Below are 22,079 nucleotides of genomic sequence, written 5' to 3'. Positions count from 1 at the left end.
AATATCGTAAGGTAAATAAATCGAGACCTTGAGGATAAGAACTGACGAGGAAATCTTGGTCGCCAGATGTTTGTGAAATTTATTTGTTCAAACGTAGCACGTGTTTCGTTGAATTTGCTGTTCTTGATTGTTGGGACTCGCGTACGAATTCGACACACACATAGGCAGTGTAAATATATATGAACTAGAGGCATTTTATTTTGTATTCGTAACTAATTTGACTGTAGAATGTTTTTCTTTTTTTTGTTGTCATTTAAATTACATCCTTTGCAAGCATCCTTGGCAAGGGTTTGTACTTGTACCATACAGGTAAAACAATAGCAATAAATTTTATAATATCATAATTCCTATAAATACATATGTACTTATAGACTTAACTATTTTGTTGCTGGATGATCGGATTACTCTTCAGATTTTTGTGAACGTAATGGAAAAATAACGTACGATAAAAATATACCACATTTACAAAACGTATCTCTAGTGAAAGACATACGTATACATAAAATTAAATTCGGTTGTTAGGTTCCCCGAAGCTGTTGATCAAAGGAAGCGTAATCCTTGCAATATTTTGAAAGTAAAAAAGGTGGTGGTAAGCTTTATTTGAATGACGGTAAGTCACCACCGAACATAACTGTTCTTATATTTATCAATACACTCAAAGTCAAGCCAATATCTTTGTTAAATATAGAAATTATTACCGATCGTCAAAAATCTACCACCGGTTCGGAAATAGACACTTTAGACTTGAGAAGGCAAGAAGGCAAGAAACTCAGGAGAGCTTCTTTTGACTGTTTTTAAGCAAAAATGTGAAGAAAATATCTCATCCTTAGTTCGCAGGGTCCAGCCACAAGACAATCAAAATAGACTGTACTTTTTAATCTTGATTATAAATCTCTGCTGTAAAGTTTCGGCTGGAGTATATAATCCATTGTTATTATGTTTATTTTACTTTTATATACTATAGTACATAACAATTAATTGTAAAAAAAAACATAAAATACGTTCCTTAATAACTATTACTTGAATTTAAAAAAAAAATTACTATTCTTTTATCAATAAAAAAAAACAATGGATGAATTCGGATAAAAATAAATCATATTGAATAGCATAAACGTCACACGGGTAAGTGACAATGAAACTGCAAATATGACCTAAAAATTTAACAAACAATATAAATAACATATGAACTCGAACATACGGTTTGCTGAGAGAGATCGCGAAACAATGGCACTGGGTCACTGGGTTGCTGGACCGTTGTGAATCCTTATACAGGCCGCTCAATGTTTACTCAGCTTGCATTTTTGTTTATCTAACACACGAAGTATTAGATAAATCTTAATATGTGCTATGTAAATCTTAATATCGATTATATAAAACAAGTGTGTTACTATTATTTGATATTTAGCTGACTTCTTTTAGTCAATTTGTCTAGTTGCTAGTTTTTAAGACGGTACTTTAGAAAGCAAGTATATAATACTTGATATTGTTGTGTTGCGGTTTAAAGGGTGAGTGAGCCAGTGTAATTACAGGCACAAGGGACATAAAATCTTAGTTCCCAAGGTTGGTGGCGCATTGGCTATAAGCGATGGTTGACATTTCTTACAATGCCAATGTCTAAGGGCGTTTGGTGACCACTTACCATCAGGTGGCCCATATGCTCGTCCACCTTCCTATTCTATAAAAAAAAAAAAAAACCATCGGTCCTGTTCTCTCCCCGGTTGCCATACCATACAATGAGAGTGAAGGGGATAGAGAATGCTACTGCGAACACTTGCAAAATATAATACCCTCTCCCTCTTTCGCGCAGCTTGATAAAATTCTGCAAGGTAATTAAAATAATGCCGCATTTGCGTATTACACGTCAATAGTATATAAGGCATCCTTTGATTTAATTTATACAGTGGTGCCTTGCGTTGTCACGCGCTTTACAGCGCCAGAAGCTTAATTAATTTTATTTAAAAAATTATGTTATAAATTTTTAACATTTTATAGTATTTTTGTTTAATCTAAAATAATTTAAATATGACGGATTTTTGATTCTTATAGACATGAATTTTATCTTCTTATTTTACTTATTTTAATGTAAAAAGCAATATTAAATTTAGCTTTTAAGATTAAAAAATAATAATAGTATAAAAATAAAATTGTCAAAGATAATAAATTTCATTTTCCAATAACCTTTAATAACGCAAAAAACATTAATTAATACTGGCAGCTAATTCCTACGATATTATTTAGATGAACTAAAATGTTCCTTACATTTTTTAATACAAAATTATTTCATCGAAAGTACAATCAATGAAAAAAATAGTTAAGCGATTTAATACGACATGAAAGAAAGAGATTTTAATGGCTGTATTTTAAGCAAACGAGTTTTATACATTTCAGACAAATAAAAAAATCTAAACAAAATTTATACGTAGCTTCGCTTTCTTAAAGTATTATTAATAGCCTATGAAACCCTTCGGAGATTTTAATATAAGTAATTAACATACAATTATATACTTAGTTTTTTATACTATATTGTTCGTTCTTGTTCATTAAAATATTATACGTTGTATGATTTTTAAATTGTTTAAACATACTTATTTAATTAACTTATGTAATATGTTTGGCTTTATTTTATAACTGTTTATAATCGTACAAACTGTAATTATACTGTTGACACGAAGTGATTCCCGTCAATTGCTGCGTGAAGAGCAAACCAAAACACGAACGAATTTATTTTATTAAACTAAAAGTTCCCCAAACTTAAGTTTGCATCTCTCGAAGCTTAATCTTAAATACTTGTAACAAGCGCTACCAAACCAAGTTTTCTTATCGTTAAACTTTATACACGCCCTAGATTTTTATGATTTAAGCAATTGTGCACGCGACTGTACATAGTTCGGAGGGAACAATGAAAAATGAAAATTCTCCTATAAATAGCTTCCAATTTGAAGTGTTGTTATATTCGCGCGTATTTTAAAATTATTATACTTACTGTTATTTTAACAATGAATAAAGATGAAAATGAGTAATTCATGGTATAAATTTAGTAATTCATAATATAAATAAGAAAATGTGAAGTAACTGACGGATTATAGAAGAATCCATGCCAACACGCTTCTCATGTACCTTGTGGTACGAGCTGGTGTAAAACCACAAGACATAGTAAGCAAGCTTAAGATCCTATAGGTGATGGTTATATACTATATATGGAATTGTTTAGCAGTATTCTTTTTATATTGTTTGTGTGTGTGTTTTTGTAAATGTACAAGTTAATTAAATAAGACAAATTTGAAAGAGGCTTCTGAAATAGAATGAGTTAAAAAAAGCTTTATTATATAGCTCGAAATAAAAATGAGAACTTTTTAAGTCCTTTAAGTGTTCATCAAAAGACAAATCGTGATTGAAGAAATAATTAACTTGAAAATCAAGTAAGCAACCTCTGTTTTAATTAGGGGTCGTGACATCATTGTCTGAATTCCCTTTAGTAATATTCCAATGACAAAAGAAAAGAGAATTAAAAAAAAAATCTTTTAAATAAATTAGATTTACGAATGACCTGAAATAATTGAGAACAATACAACCTCTACTACACATAATATATACAAATTATAATAATAATATCCTGAGACATTATTCACACACGGCCATCTGATCCCAAATTAAGCTTGTGCAAAGCTTGTGCTATGGAAACCAGACAACTGATATACTACATATACTACTTTTCTTTTGTAAACATATACTTATATAGATAATTACACCCAGACTCAGGACAAACAGATGTTCATACACACAAAAGTCTGTCCTGGGTGGGAATCGAACCCACAACCGGCGTGAAAGGCAATTATCTACCAACCACGCCAACCATCCCGTCACACAATAAAATATTAGTAGTAAATACTAATGTTTTATTCTGTGACGAAGAAAAAACTCACATTAACAGTAAATAATGTAACAATGTACACAGCCGCTTTGGGGACTACGTCCTTAACTGATAAATCATTTGCCCAATAGTGGGAAATCAACAATCTACTACTGCTAATGTTATATATTACTAGGTAATCGTTCCGGCTTCGCACGGGTAGACAAGGAGAAAAATGTATTTTGGATAGGATTTGCGTAAAATCCGTTTTTACTTTGATAAATTTCAAGTCAATCAATTTTATGAGATCTCGTGATAAGTGGTATTTCGTTTTAAGCAAATATATACATTTATATTTGCTTAAAACAGTTATCAACACGACCAATATATATGTATAGTATGAAATTCAAGAATACTATATTTAACATAGTCAATGCGACACCACCACATTTGGAACTGTTTACTGGACTGAAATAATGTACGTATACATTAAAACTGTTTTCGTTCATATGTAAATAGACCTGCATTACTTTGTATGTCAGTCGGTATTGACGATTATTTTAAAAATTTAATGGGACCAAATGACATTGACAAGATGTTGCCATTAATTAACTCAATGATATATAGCCGCCTAGATATGTAAAAGTTTCAACTTGGTTCTATTAATTTACATGATTATGTACAATTATGACTTCCATGACATTAAGCATTGCTTAAAAAATGGTCTGGAAACTATTATTCGTGAAACCTACCAACCATCCGTTGGGTTAAATATCGATATCAATTATAAAGCACTTTTCACTGAACTCAAAACGATAGCTAAATTATATTTACACTCAAAGTACGCTTCTACTAAATAATATCGAAGTGACAATTTATCTTATATTATCGTTCATCTCCCCGTATTTTTCCTGCTCAGAAATACTATTACGAGTCGGCGAGGTCGTGAATATTTAAACAAACCATAAATAAACGACATTTTTACTATAAATTTCAGCAACAACAAAGACAATATTCGTTACTCACCAGTAATGGTCACAACATTTTATTATAGATTTAAAAAATATATAAACGGTCACTTATTATTTTTATCAAATTTTAATCTGGCAATGACAACAAGTTTTTTTAGTTAAAGAAAACATATAAACAGTGTAGAAAAAAAATATATGTAAAATATTTGTAAAGAAAAACGACAAAATTCGTATGAATTCCTTGAAATATTTGGGCAATTTAAAGTTACAAGGGTGAAGAAGGCTTTCGTGAACGTGCATGATGAGTCTTATTACAGAAACTTTCTGTACGTGTGCTCTGTCTAATGATCATCTCATTACATTAAGATTATGATTGTGCTAATCTTCTTAATTCAAAGTTTTTTTTTTAAAGTACGCTGATATCCGTTGCATGTTTAGATGAGTTATTTCATCAAAGTAATTTAACTTACTATGTATGTTTGGATGTTTGTTTCTTAATCATGCAAAACATCGTAGCGTAACACATAGGCCATAATCTAGGAGGAGCGAGGAATATTTACATATATCCAGGAGACGAAGGATTTAATCGTCACAGAACGGACAAATCGTTAATGTTACTCATAATAAGCACTCGTCTCACAAATACGTGCCGGAAATTTTAAAACTTCCAAGTTTCAACATTGGATTCTCCAAAAAGTAGAGTTTTTATTACTTTTCTTTGTGTGTGTTATGGAGATAGGAAGAGCACTTACCTCATTATCCTTATCAGCGTCTTTAATGTGCTGGGCAATGAAACGCACGCTTTGTAAAGCAGCTGCCACTTCTGGAGACAGGTGACGAGGCAATATATTCTCAGACTCCGTTACTGGGGGGTAAGAATAACTGTTGTATATCGCTGATTGAATGACATTTCAGTTTGACGGATGACCGTACAGTTAGTTACCGTAGTCAAATAAGATACGCAGTGAGGCTTTAAGGAGTAGTCAATATTCAAGTAAAATGAAGTTCAAGAGGAAAATGTTACATACGTTCTTACTATATGTTTTCATTTTCCTCTTTCCTTTTTTCCTCTCAATTATATATATATATATATATAAATTTCCAGAAATTTCCAAGATATATCCAAGAATTTCAACATTTATAACTATTGTTGGACATTTATAAATTGTGTATGATTACAGTATCGTGTGGTAAAGAAAAAAATTATTTACGTTGAACAACTATTTATTTAATCTTACCTGAAGGTCTCTGATGAACCCCAGCTCCAAGCATATCGTCCTCTGGTGCTGGTGATTTCCTATAGTCGCCATCATCTCCCTTGGTACTTCCAAACGCATCGGTCAGGCTGTCCCTGCTTTAAAGAAATATTTACCAATAATTTTAAGCAGTGTTCTAAAGAACAATAAATATTTCGAAATTTAAAAGACATCTTTACACAGAAAGCAAATTGAGAACAAGTAAATCTAAAAATAAAAATGAAATGTCTCACTGTTTACTCTGAAACAATTTTTTCGGAGATCAAACGGTAAATGAATCGAAGGAAGAGCTCTCTGTTCACAGAATTTATTTGATCATTTTAAGATAACTTTAGACTATATGTATCCAGTAGCGAGTCTAGACAGCGCGATTCAGGAAAATGACAGATTTTATTACTGCCCTTATATATAATATTAAAACCTTCGAAAAGCATGCATCTTCTGGTATAAGCTTTACATATAATGGTTTTATAATTTTTCAGTTAGGTACTACATAAAACATCTCATTTACTATTATAGACATAATATTACCTTTTGTTGGCATGCGTTGCATGTTTTTTTTTTTACTTAAAATCCGAGTGATAGTACTCGTATTTCCCTTATTAATTTATGTTTTAGTCAAATTTCATTTTAGTTTTTATTGTTTAGTTTGTATTTGTTCATTTTGTGCTTATTGATAAACAATTGCATCATTAAGAAACCTGCATGTATCGGGTGAAATTCTTAGACATCTTTATTCACCGCAGGGGATCAATCTAAACGAAACGCCTAATTCATCTCCTAAACGGGGTAATAAGTACTTACTACCTGAAACGAACAGGCAAAAACATTTCAAAAAGATCCAAGATCAAAAAGATTGGTAACAATCTAGTTTGTCAAATTTTCATTTTTAAAATTAGAAAATTATGCAATCCTTACACTTATTTGAGTATTATGTATTGACAAATATAAGACTCATTATTTCCATATTAAGGGGGAACAGAGTTAAGGGGCTACACGTGCTACGTTTGATAAATGCGCGAAAACGCAAAATACAATTCTTAATGTAAGTTGTAGACACACCGAGGTTATGTATAAATGTATATTTGTTAAAAAATATCAAATTAACTTGATTTTGAATAATTTTATCGTAGTGGAAAATATTCTTATTTTTAACGACATTAAAAAAGGCCTTAATTCGTAATGTATTGTAATTTTTTTAAACGTGTTCGCTTTTAACGCTTGTTCTTTGTTTATCAACTAATTATGTTGGATTCAGTATAGTTCCAAAATGATGCTACCCCTCGATTTTTGTTTTTTAAATATAATTATTTTATTTAATATAGAAAAGTAGTCAGAATAATTCGTAGTTATTGACACTGTAAGAAATTGTCACGACCGCGGTGTTGCTAGCGGTCGTGACTACTTACCATAAGGAGGCTCATTTTCCCATCCGCCTACCCAGATAATAAAAAAACAAACAAGCTCTCTGTATATCCAAAGTTTTACACACAAATAACGCTTTGGAATATTGACTAAAATTATCGCTAATACGCGAACCATTGCCTGCGGCGTAAACATCGTCGGTTAAATCGTAAAATATTTTACATTTTACGTCCCATAAACATTTACGATAAAATAAGAACCTTATAAAGGGAAATAAATAGTCACGATCCGATCCTCTCGTAATGGTCCATACAATAAAAGTTTGAATCGTAAAAAAAAGTAACAATGTCTATTATCATTCAAAAATGTCGCTCTTGTGACGTAGCATTCATCTTAATCGATAAACTTTTTATTGAGAATCAAAAAACGAGATAAAAACAAAAAAATAAACGAAAATAAAATGTTATTTACTAATAGGACTCCCTATTAGTCCTGTAGGAACATCAAAAAAGCACTATGCAAATATAATATTTAAATGTATGAAAGGATGTATGTTATGTGATCTTTGTCTGCAATAAAAAAAATGCCACTTGAGAGGTCCTGTACTAGTTTTCTGTCGATATGAAAATAATAACAATTTTACATTATAAATAATTCTAAAGAAAATTACGTAACAGTATCCAGGTTCATGTTTTCAGACTTACTAGTACTTTCGGATTTATTACAGAACGATTCTAAAACGTTTAAGACACAAAATATTAAGATAAAAAAGAAGCGGCATACGGAATGATCGCTTGTTTGGTTTTGCTTATACGCATCTATAAGGGTTAGAAACCCCTATGGCGTTCATTATACACTATATAGATATAGGATTTTGAATCGTTTTCTAAGACTTCATTATTATATACAACGCAACTGTATAATTTTAGTGCATTTTCTGTTATTAAACCTCACGCTGATTACTTTGGTCTTTTATTAAAGAACTGTCGAATGAAAAATAACACATTATTAGATAAGTGAATAATATAAATTATTAAAATCAGTCAAACGAATATTTTTATCTATACAGATATAAATATACAGCGTTGTTAAAAGATTTCGAAATCAAACAAAGAGAACTGAAAATTCCATTGAAAACATCACACACCACTTTACGTAACAAAACATTGCAAGCCCCGATTAACGTTAAAATACTTACATAAATATTTTTAAGCTTTGAGGATGAGGATTGAATAAACTTTATTATTCGTTATGGACAAGCTTTTAAAAAAAGAATGTGTAAACATTTTAAAAAAAGTTCTTTTATCTATAAAAATAAAAATCTTTCAAAGCCTTTTCAATACATTTTATTGTATTGTCGTCAGTACAAAACTGTGCCTGAAGTTTGAACTTAATTGGTTGAATAAAACTGATTTAAAATTTATTTGGAAGATTTGACAAATACCCTTATTTTTTATTTTTTTTAACGCTGGTAAAAACACATCACGCTTTTCCCCGACGGGAACAGTGGTATGTGAGACTTGCCGGTGTCCAAGGCGCCGAGTGCGCCCCGAACATCGGAATACCCACTAAAAAACCAGCGGTACCCTTTCCGTCTTAACGAGGAGCGCCACGCGATCGATTGCTACCGTGAATGTGACAGAAGCTTTGTTATAAACAATAACTTAAAGTTACATTGTTCTAAATCGATCTTACTAATAAACGCTATTTGACGGGTGGGTATATAGTGAAACAGTGTTTACTCTTTCTGTCATCAGTGATTTGACATTCGGATGAAGAAGACGACATCGTATTCGTATTTTCCCACAATACAATATCACAATAACAATTTATTGTACATACATCTACAGTTTCAGTATTATAAATAAATAAAATAAAAAATTTAATAGATGATGAAATTACATTAATTTTACTTCCAAAGTTACGATAGCTACTTTGTCGATATTTAAAAACCCACTTCACAATAACTAGATTAAACTATTCAAGATCTCTAGCAACGAGATTAAGTCAATTCAATGTCAAAGATTTTATTTGTCTGTGGTTGAAATATAATATTAATAAAAGAGTGGAGGTAGTAAGATTTAAAAAAAAATACTTATGAATTAAGTTTATTGTCATAGATATCGAAAGGTCCTCTAGAACTCATAATGTAGATTCACAGTGTATGTGCTTAAAACAGGTATGAATAATCGAAGTTTATCGCGAATAAAACTATACATAAAAACGACTGCCTCATTGGTCTAGTGGCTAGATAATGCCGCAGATTCCACGGTCCTGGGTTCAATCTCCAGACTAATAAAAAGTTACTCACAGGGTTTTTTCTGTCAAAATTTGTCAATAGCAACCCGGAGTTTGAAAGTTACAAAAGAAATGTGTACACTCCCGTGCCGTGCCGTGGAGAGCAGCCTGCACCTGAACTCTTTCTGGTCATGTCGGATTTGCTGCCCCATCGGATTTTGAAAGTGAAGGAGTAGAGAGTGCACCAGTGTATGCACACACACTTGTGTACAATAACATATCCTGCACACTTGGCTAGTCTACTTTGAGATTGACCGCTGTAGCCAAAATTAGTCAAAAGGACATCATATAATATATAAAATTACATCATTATATTTGTTGCTATCAACATTATTAATTCAATTCATTCACTCAAACATATTGAATACATTCATTCATTCATAATTCGCTGTAGAATATAATAACTAACCTCATTTCCAATTCATTCGTGTATCCATTAGATACGAAGGTGTCATCGTAGTCAGGTAACGAGTATTTGGTCCTCCTCATCATGAGGAGCTTCGGCATCAGCTGTAAGAACAGCTTCTTCATCCATGGCGACATTGTGTGCGTTGATGGTGACCTATATCAATTTATTGTTACAAGAAAAAAAATATATAAAAGGATAAATATATAAGTTCGTTTGATTCATTTTTACATATAAACGCGGGCTTAGACAAAACAATTCGTCAGAAAACAATAAGTTTAGTTACTTTAACGAATTATAATTAGCATTATTTGTTTTAATACTAGCAACGCAAAGGTATATAATATATCATATAATGGAATTATCTTGTCAACAATGAGATTAATTTACATTGTTTTAATATTTAATTAAATAGATAAATAGTTTATTGTTTATATACGACGTGTGAAGCGAGTGGATTACTGCTAGATATTTTTTTAAAACTATGCACAATCCTTTTTTCTCCTAATATTGCTATTATTTTCTTCAAATAGATGTAACCCTGTGTTAGTAAAGGCAATAATAGCCCAAGAGGTATGGCGTAACAGCGATTATCACATAGCTTGGTATACAATCGAGCTATCGGAGCATAACAAACAGATGACATGATTAATTTATGCCAAACTAAATAATTCATCAATTGTTGATCAAATGATATATATACACTTTAAATAATTTTAATGAATCTTTTTACAAAGCAGTATGTAAGTTTGTCTAGGCCCGCCGACAATATACTTATAAAACAAACACTCAAAAGTGCTAAATATCTATTTAAGAAAAATTCATTTTGAATTTATGTGAATTCTTAATTACAATAGGAATGCTATTTTAATTTATTAAACCAAAAAGCTTGTACTTAATTAAAAAAAATGAATATTATTAACCTTCGTTTATTATTTTTTTATTCTGTCTGTTATTTAATACATAATATAGCGAAAGGAACTTCGTCCCATACAGGTATCCCACAACAGCTCTCGTTTATAATTGAAGCCTAAATATAAAATGTGCGAATATTATAAGCTTTATAACCAATTAACTGTACCTGACCTTCAAACTAAATAAAATATCAAAATAAAATTAAACCTTATTACACGTACTGTAAGAAAATTTGTTCTAATGACTTTAAAAAAATTCTAAAAGACATTGCCAATTGCAAACAAAAAAATCTTTAAAATGATTTTCCTCTAATTAAACTTACAAACATTCCCCTCATAGTTCAATAGACCATTAAATGCTCATCACGACACAAGCACACACATTCAATAAAAGCGAACTGGTTGCAGTCCAACGTCGCATATTTCAACGCCCCATTGTTCCCTTATCGTAACGTTACAATAGAACTACAGATTTATGAGGCGCGCCTTTATACCAGAATTTTGGACCATCTATTTTATTTTGCAATTTCGCAGCAAGCCACGTGATGACAAACAGCCCTTTCCTGGATGCTATTATCGCAAAACTAAGTGTATTCTAATCATATGTTCGTTTTATGTAATTAATAATATAATTTCGTATTCTAAAAATTTTATTAAACTATTAATTTAATAACGCTCGTGTAATATTTTAATTGTACATTTAAATGTTCAGATTTTGAAATTGGATTTTTTTAAACAAATCTAATTAAAAAAAATATATTATAGTAAAATATATCTATAAGATGTTGATGTACTCTGTGCAACTTATATACTATTAATTAAAATATTGCATAACATACACATAAAAAGATCTAGTTCTACAACACAGTATAGAAACAAGAAGACGGACACAAGGAAGACTGAAATAGAAACAACTGAAAACATAGCGAGGGATAGAAAGAAGAGGGCAGCGTTCCAATTTCATACACTCACCTAAAATGTACGTTCAAAACGCATACCGTCATCCAAACACTTAGCGACACCAAAATCATTGTGAACAGCAAATACTTCCCTAACAACGGTATCGCTAGAGACGTTGGCGGTATAATTTCAGCCATTAACAGGAAAAACACTGTCAGCGAAACCAGAATTGAGATGCTTAACGAAATCTACGAGAGAGAAAGAAATATATATAGTTTACCTGAAATGGACGTTTACAATGCATACAGTGACCCAAACACTCAGCGAGACGAGAATCATTGTGAATAGTAGATATTTCCCAAGCAAAGGGATCGCCAAGGATGTTGGCGGGATGATCTCGGCCAGACCAAGGAAGAACACAGTGAGGGACACCAGGATGGAGATGCAGAGCGATATCTAAGGAGAAAAGTCCTTTTTGAATGATATTGTACACAGTTAACTATAATTTGTATTGTCTTTCCACTAGTAAGGCTTAAAATAAAAACCAACATAATTTCAATAATAAGCTTAAATAAAAAAAATACTAGCTATGGGAACACATGCATATCCAATTGGTATAACAGTTTTGCTTTGGAAACTAAAACAAAGTTAGGATTCAGGGTAATATTAAGATTAGACATTAAAAATATAAATTAAGTGTTTATTTTATTCATAGTTTAAATTTAAAAAATATATCATTTTAGTATTTATAGTAGCATCAAGTTAAAATTACCTAATTACAATGAACATTATTTAAAATTTTGATTTTAAAATTTTTAAATGATTTTTTATAACAAACTGGTGGAAAGACAAAGACAAACAGTAAATGATAAGCAGAAACATAGTAATGATACTAGCACACTTACACATCTAGCTAATGAATCAAAAAAGACCGTAGTCGGTTGTGGAGCAGGCAGAGATGGAAGATGGGTGATCGGATGGAAGGATGGAAGCGATTTTAAATGATTAATTTTAAAACTTCAAACGTAAACACATTAAATTCTTAAGTGCAAATAAATACATAAGTAATCAAACGGAAATTCTAAATACAAATGACGTAACAAAAATTGTCGGATACGTTGATTAGACAGTTGTAAAATAGTTAAAATTAATTGAACAATATAAGTAAACAATAGCATAGAGAAATAATTGTATCCAACGATTTTTGTTTCTGTATTTAGCAACTAACATACACACACTGTACAGACCGATCCCAATTTACGTTATGATAAATATAATTTTGAATGTTTATCGAATCACAAGACTATGAGGTGAATATCTTTACAGATAATCGATGATTCTCGTCTAAACCAGAGATGCAAATAATCAGAACACGGACAGCATTCCAATTTGTTTACCTTTTCTCCCGAATCCGATGGTAAGTAAAACACGAGCACGGTTAAAAATGTCAAACCAACACATGGAATTATCAAGTTGACTGTATAGAAAAGCGTTTTCCTTCTCATTGTTAACTTAAATGTTATATCTGAAACAAAAATACAATATATATAGAAAATTATATTAAATTGTTAGATAAAGCTTAAACATAAACTTTATATAAGTATGTCAATTCAAAATACGAACATTTACAAATTGTCATTCTACAAAATTAGATTAAGTAATACAGAATTACAGATAAAAGCTTTGTGATATGAAATGTAGATTATACAAAAAAGTATCGACTAACTAACTAGCAAGAGAATAATAGTAGTTATAGTAATAGTAGAATAATAAGTTGATGATTATATATTTACGTTCGAGATAATGTACTTTTTAACTATTTACAGAATATGCAGAGGGTTGAATGTCAAATTATTATTAAAAGTGTTAAATATGAATGCGGATATAGGGCAGGTAAAGAGTGGGAAGATGGAGGCCGAAAAAATATGGATTTAGTCAATGAATTCCTCATGAATTCATTCATTCCTCAGGAATTAGACAGAAGAATCAGATGATTTGTCTAAAGACATAAATTTAAGAGAAAATCTCTGCACTCATCTCGAATAAATGGAAGATTGAGAATCTAGACGTGTGAGTTACCTGAAAATGGTTCAGGACAGCAAGGATAATATTCTTCATTTCTAGTAGCTGGTACTTCAAGAATATCCCATTCCACAGACAGATAAAATTCACTTAGATCTATCCCGACATGCACGAGACTGCTTCCTGGTAGCTGATCCATATGTTTCAAATCAACCTGCGTTAAAAACAAATATTTTAGTATTGAGAACTTTGACGCGACCAAGCGAATCAAAAGTTACTTCGATACACAATCATCTTAAAACCTGAACCTAATATATTTATCGAGCATTTATTTAATTATTATCGAGTGTGGTGTACTAATATGTACTGTCCCTTACAAATCTGTAGCTAAAAAAAAATACAGTCGGCGTTTTTGCAGCTACGTTACATGAGCATTTAGGCGATTTTTATTTATAAAATGTATGCGTTATATATTTAAATAACAAAAGTATTTACTGACATCGTTGCAACAAAAAGTGATCTTAATGAGATTGGAATTATCTCTCTTTAAGCTAAACAGAATCCATAAAGATATCGAAAGTAAAATATTTCTATATGTCGAAACAATATAAAACTTGCTTCTATAAAAAACCAAGCTTCATTGTATATATGTAAATATCATCATGTACCTCTGTAAAAATGGTAAAATAAATCTAATATAAGGTAACACATATTAGTTTTGCCGGACCGAGCTTAGTGAGCCGAGATGGTCCAGTAAAATCTGAATTTTTTGCTCATGGGGAGGGACACATCGTGAGGTTATATACACTGAAGCATCGTAGTGGAATAAGCTCTTAGCCTTCTCTTCCATAGCCTAGCCGTGGGACAATTAGAGGCTGTTACTGTACATAAATTAGTAAGCGTTTTTTTTTTTTTAAATGTTAGTGCAAATATCTTATTGAGTTTCATCGATAGCGTAAGATGTAATTCAGGAAGATTTACAGTGAAAACAAGGTATGAATACGTCAGATCTATAAAATAATTTCTAACCATGATACATCCTATGCAGATCGAGGTAACAAATTAATACCCACGGGCAGCAGCGCAATATACGTAATAAATAAGAATAGAAATTTCGATACCCAATAATGAATAATTTGACTTAAAGTAAGGCACACAAAATAATTGCATAAAAAACGGTTTTTAACACTTTTTTATGTGATTAATGAACTATTTTATACGTTTATGGTATTTTATATTATAAACTCATATCATGACAATAATTAATTACATTGGCAATAATAAATTAATTGAATTATAGTATTGCATATCTGTAATTAATTTAAAAAAACATATTTTGTTTAACTTATTTCCCATACAAAACGAACGGTGGCGTCGATATAAATATAACATACACACACATATTTAGTAAAAATCAATACAGTTAATTATGATAATAATAATTATTGTCATTAAAATGATACAAAAACCGCCAGATTAATAGAGGCAGATTTGGACAAAAACTTTTGCGATTTTTTAATTAATTTACCATAGCTAACCGGTGTATATTTAAAGCTATGACGTCACAATATACCAAAAAGTCATTACTATTCTTATTTGGATCACATAGCATACTATGTTTTACAACAGACAACATAGTGCAACCATCGTTTACAGTTTTAAGAATGTATTAATAATTAAAATGTATTAATATTTAATATATACAGCAAGTAGTAATATATACAGTAAGCCGAGATGACCTAGTGATTAGAACGCGTGAATCTTAACCGATGATCGTGGGTTCAAGCCCGGGCAAGCACCACTGAATTTTCATGTGCTTAATTTGAAGAAAAACATCGTGAGGAAACCTATTAAATTATGCCACATGTGTATTCTACCAACCCGCATTGGAGCATCGTGGTGGAATAAGCTCCAAATCTTCTCCTCAAAAGGAAGACGAGGCCTTAGCCCACCAGTGGGACATTAACAGGCTGTTACTGTTACTGTTATATACAGTAAATAAAAATCAGACATGACAATTTTATAGAGTAGGATAAAATAAAAAAATGGTGCAAAAAAGAAAAATACCTGCGCGCCATTATAGGTCCATGAACCAAACTTCATGAAGCATGTTTGTTCATCAAATGGAAAATATTCCACGTTAATTTCGCACGACGATTTATAAATCGCTGGTGGCTTCCAATTGACTTCTCCCGTGTACTTAAGAGTTGCTTTCGTCATTAACGTCACCTGTAAATACATTTATTATATACTAATATAGATCCATAACATGGATAGTTATAGATAATTTTAATAAAAAATATATATTTCGAATTGTGTCTATTGCCACTATTCGCTGTCAAATATTTTGGTTTGCTCATCATCACTCTTAAACATTAAATACGTTAAAAATATAAGGCATCAACCATCCATGGTCATCATAAATGCGCATTAAATGATGGCTTGCTCACACTTCACGTTAATGTAATGTACTGATGCTGGAGAATTTCTACTGTGATCAGTTAAATTAATTAAAACGGAATATAATAAGACGAAAATTTAGAAGAATTTGAACATTTTTTGCATTTCGTTTTTTGTTCTTTGGTTTTAAAATGTAAGAGCATATTTTGGAACAAAATCACTATCATAAACCTCAAAATCGCATGAGATGTATTGCTTACTTCATAATTTCCATCCCAATTATTGTATAGAACGATATCTGGTAGCCATATATGTTCTGAAGGAACATACAACATCTCAACTCCGCCATAGTCATCTGGATTCCATTGCAGCTTATAGTCATACCATTTCTGAAATGAATTGCAAATATTCAAATAAGTTGAATTGCCTTTAAAGAATCAGAAGGAACTAAATTTACTGATGGTAGAGCTTTGTGCAAGCTCGTCTGGGTAGGTACCACCCACTCATCAGATATTCTACCGCAAAACAGCAGTACTTGGTATTGTTGTGTTCCGGTTTGAAGGGTGAGTGAGCCAGTGTAATTACAGGCACATGGGACATAACATCTTAGTTCCCAAGGTTGGTAGCGCATTGGCTATATAAGCGATGGTTGACATTTCTTACAATGCCAATGTCTAAGGCCGTTTGGTGACCACTTACCATTAGGTGGCCCATATGCTCGTCCGCCTTCCTATTCTATAAAAAAAAAAAAAATTTTGAATTCCGAAATCAACTAAACCAGTAGCAGATTAGAAATATATGTCTCACATGCTTCAACACAACATACTGTAATCGAATAAGCCCGAACAACCTCTAGGACCATAAAAATAAGGCATGCAAAGGCTGTTCCTTAATTTTATTTTACCATCGATTCGGGAAGTATATTTTTCCCAGAAAAATTATTAATCATAAAAGCAGTAATAGTGACGCCTATACATATTGTATAAAATATAGGTACAAGAGGTTTTTTGGAGATTTTTTGTTTTTAATAAACTTTAAAAGCAATTAAGAATATGTAATTCTTTATATTGCCTGTAATTAGAGATATATGGATACAGTTATAAATTAATTAGATAAAATTAAAAAAAAAAAAAAACAAAATCCTTAATTTGTCTTACCTGTTCCACCCAAAGGTTGGTGGTCATGACCTGGTTCTTTAAGTTCACTTCCATCAACTGGGACAATTTCAAGCCTAGCCTCACCGTCAATATGTCACTAACATTCGTCACGGGACGTATAAGACGATTATAGTTGCTGAGTAGATCATCGTAAAGTCTTTTAACATCTGGATTTGCTTCTAGTAACTTTACACCTGGAATTTTTAAAAGCCAATTTATATGTCATTTGCACTTTTTTCAAAGTCAATATATTATGTGTTAAAATTATATATAGGAATGGTAATGGTTGTAAATATACATATAGATATATATTTAAATTGCAAATAGGTCACTAATATTTAACATTATATGTGCGTTTCCAGTGAAATAGTTGGCGATTTCTGATCTTGAAACGGCTTGCGATTCGTCAGCAAATTATTTATTAACTTTATTATTTTATAATTTTTTATTAGCAACTTATACTAATCACGGAAACTTTGCTCGTCAACGATTTTTAAATACACAGAAATGGCTAATTTTTCTTTTGTGGAGACGCAACCTTATACTTACCTGTATTACGATTTATTATCTTAATTCAATTAGTAATAATACAACTTACCTAAGCAACTCGTAGCATAGTTTAGAAATAACCACACGTAACCTAATTTCATTTTGATTTTTAACTAGTACCTTTAAATGTTTACGAACTGATATGCTATAAGTTATTAGGGCTGAATTGCATTGCGCGTGCGTAATCAATAGTCTACGGCTCTACGCCCGTAGAAGTGATACCAGCGCTTCGAACGAATGATGCGTTGTATGAAAGCTACGAGGAATAAGTTTACAATATGACTCACTAGATGGCACAAGTTCGATACGAGATATTAAATATTTTGTAGCCTATGGTTAAGCGAATGTTTACTCTGTCGTCTATCATTTGACAGACTGACAGATTATAAAATTTTATTTTTATTTTAAAATCGATATTTATAAATTCGCCTCTTAAATATTGTGTGGAAATATCATATACTTTTCCCGGTATAGTACCAGTACGTTACCAATATCGTAACGTAAGCGATAATGCGCAAATCGTATTTAAATATCCTCATCTTTATGTATAAGTAGGTATATACAAAGTAGCTGAATTATTTTGTCTGGATTACCACTAACTGTTCTAAATCGTGCAACGAATTTTGATACGGTTTTCACTAAAAGAAGATATAACCATGAAAATTTATACACATATAAGATCATATAATAATATGCATAACGTAACATATATACCTGTTATTATATGCCCTTAACACTGTTTTATACGAGCGAATAGCGAATAAGATAAAATATATATCTTATCTTAACAATCTTCGACCAAATGTATCAATTCGTTGTGCCGGAATATATTAAAAAAAAGAAAAGCGCGTCTTCGCTCGTCATAAAGATAGAAGAAGAATGTTACTTTTGGTGCGAAGTTTGGGTGCTTCGAACATATATTACCTGGATTGTCATTTTAGTTGGTTTTATTAGCATTTAAATTAATTCATGATTGTTTTGTTTGTTATTTTTGTATTTTTTATTATAAAGTCAACTACTTATTTATGTATTCATTAAAAGTCATTTTCAGTTTTTGTAAGACTTATTTATTAAAAAAATCCACGGAAAATCCTTATTTCGTATAAAGTCGGGATTAGTAATATTATGAATGTGAATCACATGGCGCCCTCCAGCCAGGTGGACCGACGACCTTAAGAAGGTGGCGGGCACCAACTGGATGCGGAAGGCGGAGGACAGGGAGCTTTGGCGCACCTTGGGACAGGCCTATGTCCAGCAGTGGACAACGATTGGCTGTTGATTGATTGATTGATTGATTGATTGATTGAATCACATCAAGTGCATACTAGGCTTAAAAATTAGAACATAAAGTACCGTTAGCTAAGATACTAAAGGTTTAACATGCCCCCCTCCCAGACAAGCATAATAGCCGCGTTCGGAAACTAGTTTTAAAAAATATAGATGCGACAATATATTTTTACAAATAAAAAAACACAAATTAAAAATATTATAGTCTTTATTACATTAGGTATACAATACACACATTTCAGAACGCAATGCATATATATTATATTTTCACTCATACGCATTAAGTCTGTTAAAATCTTTGATGAAATATCATGATAATAATATTACCTTTATTTACGTGAATGAGATAAAAAGAAGAGGGATTCGAGTTATTTTGTGGATACAAGTACAAAGGTCAAGAAATCCAAAATGGCTGTCTGACTTCTGGAGATGACATAACTAAATCTAAGGTAAGTGATAAGATAAGGAGGTAAGCGTTTCTAAATATTAAAAGACCGCATTTGGCACAGGAGTAATTCACATTGGAATAAAGGCAAGGGAATTGCATATTTCCATCTTACTCAAACATTATCTCGAAAGAAAATGGATGTACCTATTTGAATGAATGTAAAATTTACCATCGCCATTGCTATGGCTTACGTCCCTTATACATACATAAAATTAAATGTCTGTCTTAATAATTATATGTCTAATTTTTTTATAAGTTTTCATATGTAATTTTTTTTCGATATGTATGTATGTAAAAATTTTTGTACACAAAAATGTATGTAATTATTTGAGGATAAAAATATTGATACATAATTATATCTAATAATTTCCACACATACATACATATTTATTTAAAAAATGTACATTTCTTATATACATACAAAAAATCCTTTTCTTTATGTCGCTAATCTATGTTTGTATTTTACACTATTCTCAAGTTAATAATACAATTAATAACTAAACTTGAGCCAATATTGAAAACAATTCGATGGACACATCAACAATCGACATATACATAATATTTCAAGACCAATATAAAATTAATTATTAAAAATATTTTTACATGCAAAATAATATTAGGACCTAAGCAGGATTTAGGTAAATATAAAAAAACAATTATAAAAAAAATGTTCATATAACCTAATTAATAATAATAGATTTGGGTAAGAATATATGTATTCTAAATTACGTAACATAAGAGATGGCTAATTAATATCAAATTAAATTGCTATTAAAAAAAGGTTCATGGGGAAATCTGCAAAAGTTCAAAGAAGTAGTGAGAAAAATAGATCGATCTTCAATGGAGTAGCCTGTCGGAATAAGCTCTTAAACGAGAAGTTTATAGGATAGAAAGCCTTTATCTAATAGAGGGATGTTGACTGCCCAGGACTTAGGCCTAGGTCACAATGGGAGGAGGGGTCAAATGGCTAAAATGTCAAAGTGCCTAGGAGCCTTGGATCTCTAAGGCCGGGTCCGAATGTTTTTGACTATTATTTTGCTGTTAAATGAACTACTAGTAAAAAATCACAATTATCTTCTTCAAATACTTTGATCCCACTGAATTCCGCATTTCAAATATTGAGTGACATTAAAAAAGTCGAATTGACTATTATCTATAGTCACCGCGCCATTTTTTATTAAAAATAATCTTACGTTTAAATATATTATATTTATTCAATCTGTTTAGTTCAATTCATCTCTTATTCTTTTCCACTTTCTTAAGTTTCTTCAACGTTTTACCACTGTAGATATATTCAATCGTTCTGTCCTCTGCAACACAAACAATTTCAAATATAACGGTCTTACTCATAATCTGGCTGTTTAGTTAACACCGATTTCGCGCGTTCTGTCATTATTGATTTGACATTTGAATGAAGAAGACACGACATTGTTTAACAAATCACCCGCTAAAGAATATTTATAAGTAAGGCCGTTAATGTTTAAACAATTTAAATGACAGGTCTACTAAAGGCATTAGATAATATAGGTCTGAGCTAAACTGCCGCTCAAAGAAACTAACATAAAACGTCAACTTGGAACGATATAAAACACAAATATAAATTAGCTAGCATTATTCCACACTTCCACGATATTTTCTAACATTAGCTATTTTTAATTTTATTTGTATATTATATTGTTTTAAGTGCTCAATGTGAATTACTCTTGTGAATATTCAAAATGAGTATTTAAATAAATAAATATTTCTTATTTATATCTTGTCTATATAGATCATATAGCTGCCTAATATATTGCAACAAACATACGCAAAGTTTTGATTCATCACGTGATTTATCTTTAACTCATTGATAGACCTTTATAAAAGTAAACTTTTATTAATAAAAAACGAATAATAGAATCAAGGCATATGTGTAAAATTGGACTATTTCTGGCTTTTGTTAAAAAACATTACCTGTTATAGGGTACTTCGGTAATGGCCATAGACTGAAAGGGTAGAGGTAGGCGTTTGGTACTCTTCTAATAACTATCGTTCTCTCCTGCGGCATCTTTTCAGTATCTGTAATAATAATTAAAAAATAATAATCAAAAGACGTATCAGTACAGTACAGTAACAGCCTGTTAATGTCCCACTGCTGGGCTAAGGCCTCCTCTCCATTTTGAGGAGAAGGTTTTGGAGCTTATTCTACCACGCTGCTCCAATGCGGGTTGGCGCATCACCTGCATGTGTCTAATTTCAATGTAATTAGACACATGCCAT

General features: G+C 31.2%; 1 protein-coding gene across 4 annotated transcripts in view; it reads right to left on the bottom strand.

Annotated features, from left to right (window-relative positions):
• LOC126773354 (acetylcholine receptor subunit beta-like 2) overlaps nucleotides 1-22,079 on the bottom strand; it is a 49,828-nt gene that overhangs the window by 20,236 nt on the left and 7,513 nt on the right. Inside the window, exons 2-11 of one of the 4 annotated variants that reach the window (XM_050494251.1) lie at nucleotides 21,774-21,878; nucleotides 17,540-17,733; nucleotides 16,643-16,771; nucleotides 16,050-16,211; nucleotides 14,040-14,196; nucleotides 13,358-13,485; nucleotides 12,241-12,416; nucleotides 10,150-10,302; nucleotides 6,060-6,175; nucleotides 5,574-5,686 (exon numbers count right to left, since the gene is read on the bottom strand). In XM_050494251.1, coding sequence (XP_050350208.1) covers nucleotides 5,574-5,686; nucleotides 6,060-6,175; nucleotides 10,150-10,302; nucleotides 12,241-12,416; nucleotides 13,358-13,485; nucleotides 14,040-14,196; nucleotides 16,050-16,211; nucleotides 16,643-16,771; nucleotides 17,540-17,733; nucleotides 21,774-21,878 — 1,433 coding nt within the window. Of the gene's footprint in view, nucleotides 1-5,573; nucleotides 5,687-6,059; nucleotides 6,176-10,149; nucleotides 10,303-12,032; nucleotides 12,209-12,240; nucleotides 12,417-13,357; nucleotides 13,486-14,039; nucleotides 14,197-16,049; nucleotides 16,212-16,642; nucleotides 16,772-17,539; nucleotides 17,734-18,137; nucleotides 18,241-21,773; nucleotides 21,879-22,079 lie in introns of those variants that run through there. The other 3 variants (XM_050494250.1, XM_050494248.1, XM_050494249.1) reach the window with 3 other exon arrangements.

This window comes from Nymphalis io, chromosome 14 (genome assembly GCF_905147045.1).
Source record: "Nymphalis io chromosome 14, ilAglIoxx1.1, whole genome shotgun sequence".
NCBI lineage: Eukaryota > Metazoa > Arthropoda > Insecta > Lepidoptera > Nymphalidae > Nymphalis > Nymphalis io.
This window is presented reverse-complemented; position numbering and strand designations above follow the sequence as displayed.